The 9,086-nt window shown below is 41.9% G+C and overlaps 1 protein-coding gene across 1 annotated transcript in view; it reads right to left on the minus strand.

Moving 5' to 3' along the window:
* LOC107102955 (A-kinase anchor protein 9-like) overlaps positions 1 to 9,080 on the minus strand; it is a 13,619-nt gene extending 4,539 nt beyond the window's left edge. The window contains exons 1-17 of the mRNA XM_015402433.1: positions 8,391 to 9,080; positions 8,086 to 8,140; positions 7,755 to 7,876; positions 7,477 to 7,665; positions 5,961 to 6,131; positions 5,654 to 5,771; positions 4,687 to 4,879; positions 3,618 to 3,768; positions 3,191 to 3,535; positions 2,208 to 2,480; positions 1,902 to 2,122; positions 1,373 to 1,478; positions 1,047 to 1,241; positions 776 to 967; positions 427 to 659; positions 254 to 336; positions 21 to 159 (exon numbers count right to left, since the gene is read on the minus strand). Of these exons, the coding sequence (XP_015257919.1) occupies positions 21 to 159; positions 254 to 336; positions 427 to 659; positions 776 to 967; positions 1,047 to 1,241; positions 1,373 to 1,478; positions 1,902 to 2,122; positions 2,208 to 2,480; positions 3,191 to 3,535; positions 3,618 to 3,768; positions 4,687 to 4,879; positions 5,654 to 5,771; positions 5,961 to 6,131; positions 7,477 to 7,665; positions 7,755 to 7,876; positions 8,086 to 8,140; positions 8,391 to 9,023 (3,419 nt within the window). The 5' untranslated portion in view covers positions 9,024 to 9,080. The remainder of the gene's footprint in view (positions 1 to 20; positions 160 to 253; positions 337 to 426; positions 660 to 775; positions 968 to 1,046; positions 1,242 to 1,372; positions 1,479 to 1,901; positions 2,123 to 2,207; positions 2,481 to 3,190; positions 3,536 to 3,617; positions 3,769 to 4,686; positions 4,880 to 5,653; positions 5,772 to 5,960; positions 6,132 to 7,476; positions 7,666 to 7,754; positions 7,877 to 8,085; positions 8,141 to 8,390) is intronic.
* Positions 9,081 to 9,086: the final 6 nt, after the last annotated feature.

Genomic DNA, 9,086 nt, shown 5'->3' on the forward strand with positions numbered 1-9,086 from the left:
GTATTTACTTGATGTCATACCTGTGCTGAGAGGCAGAGAAGCCTGATCGTGGAGATTCTCTCCCACTTCTTCCTCTGCTGCTGGAGACTCCTCCTCCTCGGTCTCTGTACGTGTCCAGACCACCCGGCTGGAGATATGGCGAGTCTCTCACGTCTGACCCTGTAAGAGATTAAAGACACATTTTCTTTTTCTCCTAAAATGACATGAAAGGAAAAAAAAATCCACATGATTTTATTTGTTTTTATTAATCCACCTGTTCCGTTTTTGTTGATGCTGCAGGAAACCGTGGAGGTCACCCCTGTGGCTTTGTGCCATCGCTTCACAAGGAAACGCATTCTACATGTCAATCAAAAAAAAAAAAAAACACTTGGTAAATACTTTCTCCTTCTTTAAAAGTTTGTAACCATAAGGCTCCAATCAGCCCACCTGGAGAGTGCGATGGATACTCGTACGGCTGAGCGGAAGCGAGTTAATCCCCGGCGGCGCTGGCTGTAGGACTCTAAGCTGGAAAGAGACGGCTGGCCACCCATCCTGGACAGCAGCGACAGAGTGGCTTCCTCACACTCCTGGAACCCGCCGAGCAGTAACAGTAGATACTTCTTCTGGTAGATCAATGCCTTCCTAAAACTTTCTGACCTCAGATACTTCCCGTACATTCTCTAAGGAAGCCAGGAGCAGAGAAGAAGAGTCACAAACCTGACCATAAGCTTTTATTAAAAAACACCTGATCTTCTAGATAAAAGCTGCGACAGCAAAGCCGCTTTGTTTCCTTCACCTTTAGTGCAGAGTTATCAGACTCAGGCCCGGATATCTCTCGCAGAGTGTCCGACCTGATTTCTCCCCTGAGACGGGCCACCTGGGACTGAGAAAGATGTAAAGCTTTCTCCAGACGGAGCTTCTCTCGAGTCCAAGCTTCCCTCTCCTGAGAGAGAAGCGTCTCTGCCTTTGACACACCTCTCCTGCTGGGCTGTAGAGGGATTTAGGAATGTACAATTGAATTCACTTTGGTCAAATTCCTTTTTTTTCTTCTGCAGCAATGCACCTACATTGTCTGCAGATCCCACTCCAGCCTGCCGATAGCGCCGCAGCTCCTCCTCCAAGCGCAGCGTGTGGTTCCTCAGCTCGTTCTTCTCCTCTGTCAGACGGCTCACGAACCCAGTCAGCTCGGCATTCTGCCTCAGCAGCCGCTCTGTCAGGTTGTTGGAGGAGCTGGACGAGCCTCCTGCCAGCAGGGAAACACTCTGAGGGAGACAGATGATGAGCTGTCACAACCGAGAACTGCAGATGCTGTTTGGAAAACACCACCAGCTGACAACAGGCTCCATCCTCTCATACAGCCCTCTCAGACAAGATAAGAGGAAAATTAAGTTACCTCTGGGATGGAGGGTAAACCTGGGGATTGCTGCAGTATGCTGATGACCTCATCAACATTGGACTGAACCCAAGAAAGCTCCTCGCTGTCGAACTCCACAATCGACCTGTAAAAGTAATCCGAACTAATAAATCAATATTTTAGGTAAAAAGCTTTATCTAATTATCTAACTTTTTATACTGAAATCTCTTTTTCCCATGTTATGATTGTCTTAAACTTTGAAAAAATAAGGTATTAATCACTGATTTTTGAGTCCAGGGATCAAAAGCTTGAACAACTATTAAATAAATATTATTATTCTTTGCTTGTATCCTGTCAATGAAATACAAAATACCATGTTTTCGTGATTGTAAGAAGAAAACAAACTGTTCACAGTACATGACAAAATTTAGGTTAGCTTTGGATTTAGACCAGTAACTGGTAATAACTGATTTAAGTAAACTTTAGCATCTGTTCAAAATCTTTTAAATAAAATCTATATGAAAATATATTAAAAAAAACATTCCATTCTGGGGGCTGTATGGATTACCTGCCCGTAGCTTTGCTGGCCATGCTGCGGATCTTTGAGGAAACAAGATGGAGTTTCCCTACAATCCTGTCAACTGTGCGCCACGGCCCATGATGCGGACCGTCTGGGAGGTCTACAGCACGACCCTCCATATGAGGGGATGAGGTGCTGCTTGCTGACTGGCCGCTTCCACTCTTCTGCTGGAGAACCCAGTCTTTGATTCTATCGCTGGGCTCGTTCTGCTGTCGGGAAAAAACAAATAAAGTATTTAATCCAACTGGTAGCTTTGATCAGAGATCAACTACTAAATTAAACACTGCTGCTCACACTCTGAGGCTCGCTCTCCTTCCTTGTTCCTAACTGGTTCTGCCTCTCCTCCAGTCGCTTCTTCTCCTTCTCCAGACTCTTGCTCTTCTCCAGCTCTCTGTCCAGCTGCTGTTGGACCTCCGACATTCGTACCGTCAGCTGCTCCAGCTGGCCTTTAGCCTCCTGGAGTTTATCCTGGTCTCGTTTGGACCTCTGATTTGCCAGAGTAAGCTCCTCTTCTTTTCGCACCACTTCCAGCTGCTGGACCTCCACCTGACTGAGGAGATTAACCACCTGGAGATGGGAGTAAAAAAAAGAAGAAACAAGATATTCATCACCTCCATCATTAAGATCTAAATCTGTTAACCTTATTCAAAACTTTGTTTCTGCCTTTAAAGGAGCAGAGGCCATTTCCTGTAAGCATACTGTCAAAAAATCCGCTATTTCAGTTGAAAATTATAAATAAACCAAAAGCAGTTCACGTTGGGAATGAAAGGAAAAAATATATAAATACTATTTTAATTGTTTCAACTAAACTTAGATGTAATTGCATTGAAGAGAAATAATAACACTTTTTCCTTTTTAACAACTTAACATCATTGTCAACTTTTATAAAATATGCCAAAAAAAACCCACTGACATAAAAGTAATTATAACAGATTCAATAAATCATCTAAAAATGTATTAAAACAGCAACACTGAAACTGTTTGTGGTGTAATTGGATCTTGATTTGACATTAAGATTAGAAAAAACAAGTAAGTTTTAACTGATTTGGATTGAAATGGTTTCTGTGTAAATTCAATTAGACCTTAGATGCTTGATATTCTCTTTAATGTAAGCTTCCCCTGTAGAAAAAAACTGACCAGAGTTTCTGTCAAGTATAGAAAATGAAAGTTACTACCGTAACTACGGTTCTATGAATCCCTACTGACCGCCAGAGGCAGTGCTTGAAGCACCGCCTCTGGCGGTCAGTAGGGATGAAATAGAACAACCTAAATCTCACCTGTGTATGTTTGTCATCCAGCTCCCTCTGCAGTCTTTCAAGCAGACTTCCCTCCCTCTCAGGCTCCCTCCTGTCCTCATGGGCGCCCACTTCACTGGAGCGACCGCCATCTGAGGAGATGCTGGTGCGCAGCTCCCTCTCTCTCCCCAAGGCAGAACTCATCTCCAGGGCTTTCGCTCTCTCGGTCTCCAGCTGGACCTCCAGTTCCTGCAGGCGTCTCTGGAGGCTGAGGTGATCCTCCTCCGCTTTCTGGGAGAGCTGAGAGGAAGCCTGGCGCTCCTGCTCCAGGGTCTGAGTCAGCTGGTCTACATGAGCCTTCTGCTCGTCTAGAGCCAGCTGCAGGTCCTGAAGGACGACATCAAAACTTTCCCTCAAAGGAATGTTTAACGATAAAAGATCAGATGCTAAGGATGCTCGTCTGTTTTACCTCTAGTTCCTCTCGTTTGCTCTCCTCATCTCTTCCAGATCGACACCTCTCCTTCTCCACTGCCCACTGAAGATCTCTGCTTCTCCTCTTCTCCTCCATCAACTCATCATTCAAGGCGTCTACCTCTGCAGCTCTCTGGGACACCTCCGCCCTGCCGACACATCAGTGCAAAGTTAATGATGAAAATCCCTCTGGCTTCAGATTTGATTCACTTCTACTTACAAGCAAAAGACTCTATGCACCTTCTGTTTCTACACATAAAGACCCAGAATACGGCTCACTACGCTTCAGGACAGCCGACTCAGTTATGACTCAACTGAAAGCTGGACTCAATAAAGCTGATCAATAATCGCGATTGAAAAAACTATTTAGCAGATTTTTTTTCTTAGATCATTCTTTAACAAGTTTTGTTTCTATATCGCCAACCAAAACAAAAGATATATTTCAATTTTTACACAAAGTTCTTCTTCTTTATCTAGGAATAATGTTTAAAAAGCAGTTTAAGCCTGCACTTTTTACAGGTTTATTGTTGTTATCTGTGTAAAGGTCACTCCAGAACCAAAAGCAGAGGACTTTGCCCTGGTGTAAATCCTCCGTCTTCCAGGACATAAGAGCCGTTTAAGAGGAAGAAAAGCGGACCTCTTCTTGTTTCATGAGGATATTTTACCAGGTTCTTAATGAAAACAAGAAAACTAGTCCATGTGCATTCAGCTTAAACATTAAGGAAGAAACTTTTGCAATTTTAATGAATAACCAGCGTCATCAGGAAGACACAATCGGTACCTCCGAGGCCAGATTTTTATGGAGTGGCCTGTTTCAACTCTATAGAAAGATCGTCACCAAAGCCCAGTTTCAAAGGACGATTTATCCTCAGGTGAAAGTCGATTCTATTCTAATTCATCATCATCTATGATATTAGAATTTATTCACTTATTGTAAAGTTCTAACTTTTTTATTCTTTACTTAAACTTTTGGATCATTCTAGCTTATAAGAACAAAGAAGCACATTAAAGGAAACCATTTCAGACATGAAAACATCTGAAACAGTCATTTCTGCCTCACGTCCTACCTTAGTGTGTCCAGTTCTTGCAGGTGTTTGTGTTGGGCCTTCCGTGTCGTCTCCAGCTCAAGTTTTGTCTGAGAAAGTTCAGCTTTCACCTCCTCTGAGATCAGCCTGTCTACTTCTGCTGCTCCATCAGCTGCTGCTCCCCTCTGCTCCTTTGTGTTTTGATCAGCAGCAGAAGACAGGCCGGGGTTTGCACCTAAACAATAAAAAAAATAAAGACTTCATCATTAATAATTTATTGATACAAACAATAGTTAGAGATACAAAAGCTTGTAAATGTCAGGTTTCTGTGAATTAAAAACAGCAACTACAGTAGATTATTTCCACCATTAATCACGCATATTTGAACAACACATCTCAAAGCCGATCTAATGGAAAATGTGAAAAAGCTGGAATAAACGAGCATAACTTCAACTTCACACTTAAGTTACCTGAATTAAAGAGTCTCTCTGATAAATGTATCATCAAAATAACCTTACAGAAACATCCAAAGAGTTAGATGTACGCAATGTCACAGTAAAGATGGTCAAAGCAGAACAAATGGGACAGGGAAAAAGCTGGACATTTGTCCAAAATTTATGGGGGCACAGAAACAGGCAAGAGGCCGACGTTAGTGCAGGTCCAGCTGCAGGAACTTCACATATCACAAAAAAACTTGCCACTCAATAAAAAAAAAAAAAAAGGTAATTTATTTCTGACCCTAACCTCAGAATTCTGGTTTTATTCACAGATTTATAGCTACTTTAATATTCCTACTTTATCCAAGTAATAATCCTGAACTTTGGTTTAAAAGTTTTAGGTGATTTAAATTTTAATTTTGAGATTATCCCCAGATTTTTCCATCTTCCCATATTTTTTGACTTCTGAAAGGTCTGTTTTCCATTGAATTGAACATTACAAACAGATGGAGATTTAACAGGGGTGTAGAAACTTAAAGTCCAGGGAAGATCAGACATTTATAAATGTTTACAAGCTGGTTTACCTTGATGAAGCATCTCCAGTTGACCTCTAAGCTGCTGAATCTCAGAGATAAGACTTGACCTTTCTGCAGTGTGGAGCGACCCCATGGCCTCCCTGTGGTGGGCGTCCTGCATCAGGGCCACACAACATCCATCAAGAACCAAATCAAACTGCTACAAGTGAAGCTAAACAGAGCAGAGCATCTCTGATATAGTGTAAACACATACTTTATATTATTAAAGCCTTTCCTTTACCCTTTCCACAGCTGGTTAAATTAAAATAATCTGTATTAAAAAGATGAAGCTGTTGTTTCACACCTGTTCAGCCAGTCTGCGCTCCAGTTGATTGAGGTGAACGATGGCATCACTGGTGTCTAACAGATCCAACTGGCTGTAGAGGGCGCTCTTCAGCACGCTCCTCTCCCTCACAAACACCTGTCTGACAGCATCCAGCAGCTCTGCGCGCCAGTCAGCACCAACAGCTGACGTCTGCGGGACATTAGAGAAACACATGAGACAGACACAAAGACAGAGCCGGATGTTTCTGTTAGCCGATTAATATTTATTTATTTTTATTTTTTTTCAGAGATTTTACCAAAACATTGTTTTTCTTTCTATTCTTGTCTCAGGTTAGGAATTAAGAGTCTTATTTTTCACTCTTAATCAAATATAAAGCTAATTGATATGATCACAACAAAGGTGGGGTTTTTTCTGGCTTTGAAACACTGATCGAGCTCTACAAGAAGATACATGCCAGCTTGTCTAAACTTTGTGGACCTGGAGAAAACATCCGACAGTCTAAAGCCCTTCTCCAGGGGCCCATCAGGTCTCTGTACAAGCAGAGCAGGAGTCTGGTTAATGACCACAGCTTTCTGTCAGATCTGGACCCTGGCAGCACTGCCTTCTCTCAATGATTCTGCTTAGAAGCTTGTATCATTTTCTCTGTAGTAATTTAGACACATGAAGATGAACCCAGAAAAAGAAGTGTCTCCTGATAAGATCTAAATAAAAATTAGTTAACAAAATCTGAATCTTTTCCTAAATAATTAACATTTTCTCATTTCGCTGTTATGTTTTCATGAATATCATAAAGGTCTGATAGCTTTGTAATTTGTTTTCCTTTCTTTTCACCGCTTCTGCACAACTTCGTCAAATAAAACACATTAGCATTAACGCTATAACGTAACTCACATAATGTAATCTGGTCTTTTCTTAAACCTTTACATATTATTTCCCTTTGTTTATGATGTCTGAAGAGCACTTCCAATTTATTAAATTAGTTCTCACTTAAAGAACTCAAGTGTTAAATTTGGCATTTAGATCAGTATAATCAGACACCCTAAGCATGATTTAGCTTCACTTTCTTTATTTTTCAAGTATAATTATAGACTAATATATTTTTGCTCTGTTAAGGACTGATGACCCATTCAGGGTGTACCCCACATCTCATGACTCTTCAAGGACAACTGGGTGAAGATACATGGATGGAGGACATATTCTTGTCATTTGTATTGTTCAGAAATTAGTTATTGTTTGTTTTTTATTACCTTTAAGGCTGATTAAATCTAATAAAAATCCAACACAAAACATATCAGAATCAACTGATTTGTTTTAAATAGCTCTTTTAAACAAACACCAAGATTATCAAAACACTATTTTTTTTTAAAGGATCAGATATATAGAATTAACTCAATATGTCTGAAAAAGCAGTTGATGCAAAATAAAACATTATTAACCAAAAATAAATAATTTGTCATTATTTCTGACTAATCCTCCTCTTCTACACCTTGCAGCTTCTGACTGGTTTGACCTTTGACAAACTGGCCTCCTGTACCTGTGATTGGCTGTGCGTCTGCATCTGGCTGATGAGGATTTTGAGAGACTGAACCGTGGCCAGCAGGGCGTCTCTCTCCTTCACCCAGCCGTCCACGTTGAACTGGCTGCTTGGCTCTCCCTCAGAGAGGGGGAGCTCAGATAGGGACAGGACCTGCATTCCCTCCTGGTGCACCTCGCGGAGCAACATCTGCTCAGAAAAAAAAAAAAAAAGGAATGTTCCACACACAAAAACAAACTTTATAGAGGTATTTAGTGGTCACTCATATAACTTCTCACCTTTATCCGGTCAGGCAGAGGATCATCAGCTTCTCTCCTTGCACCTTCTGGAGTTGTCCTGAACTCCTGCTGCAAGCTGGGGAGATCTAATCCTGTCCTCTGGCTGTAGTCTGAGCTGCTGTCTGCAAGACAGAAAACAAAAAAACTCAAAATGAAATAAAACTTCAACTGAGCAGCATATTTAAAAATATAACATGAGACAAACAGCAAGGTGAGGAAGTGCAGCAGGCCTAAGAGCTGAACCAAAAACTGCTCACGGATTTCATCTGAAAACTTGTGTATCTTAATGTTTAAGGAGATAGTTAAACGGACTGAATGTGGAGTTTCTCACCACTGGTGTAGCCGTCTTTATGTGATGCAGGACGGTCCTGTCTTGATGGAGGGACCTATAAGGAACAAGAGAAAATTAAACACAATGAACAGAAAAATATGAAAATATAATCAAAGATATTTCAGATTAAACCAGTTTTCTGTACAAACCTCCAGTGTTTCAGAACATAAAAAATACACTTTATTGTGTTTTATAGGGATTTCATCCGACAGACCAGAAGTACTGCTAATTACTGGTTTTAATATGACTGAATATGACAAAAAGTCTAGAGGTTGTGAACACGTTACTCTGTTCCTTGCACTCACCTCAGTGGAGTAGAGTTTGTCGATAACAGCTTTCAGACCCTTACACTCGTCTTCCAGAGCTTGAGTGTCTCTGCGAAGGTTCTCGCTCTCAGAAATGTGCCGAGCTTCCATATCAAGGATCTCTGCCGCGTGGAGCTCCTGCATCTGGGCAATCTTCTCTTCAAATTCTCCGATCACTTCTTCCATCTGTTCCTTGGCGGCAGACTGGCTGAGATCAGTCATTTGGAAGGGTTCAGTCTGCGTAAAGGAGTCTGTGGTAACCTCATGCTGGTGATCTGAGCTGCTGTTCGACTGAAGGCTCTGAGGTTTCTGGCTGGAGTTTTTCCTGGAGAGGGATTGCTTCTCTTTGGGAGCGCCTCCCTTTGCAGCTTGCTGTTTACCTCCTTTCCTTTTGGGCTGTGCAGTGGATGTTGAGGAGGCAGAGAAGGCAGGCTGAGGAGATGGAGAGGGAGAAGGTGAGGGTGATGGAGTAACAGATTCTGACGTCTTCATCAAAGCTGCCTGCGCCTCTTGCAGCTCCTTCTTTAGACTGGAAATAGAAAGCTCTCGGATGCGAAGCTCCTCGACGAGCTTCTCATTTTGCTGCCTGTAGCCTCTGAGCTCTTCTTTAGAGGCGTCCAAACTGCTTTTCATCTCCTGGAGCTGCTCACTGACCTCAGACTGCGAGACTTCACGAGTTTTAGCTTCCTCAAGAAG

The sequence above is a fragment of the Cyprinodon variegatus genome, unplaced genomic scaffold (assembly GCF_000732505.1).
Source record: "Cyprinodon variegatus isolate N-32 unplaced genomic scaffold, C_variegatus-1.0 Scaffold1348, whole genome shotgun sequence".
Taxonomy (NCBI): Eukaryota; Metazoa; Chordata; class Actinopteri; order Cyprinodontiformes; family Cyprinodontidae; genus Cyprinodon; species Cyprinodon variegatus.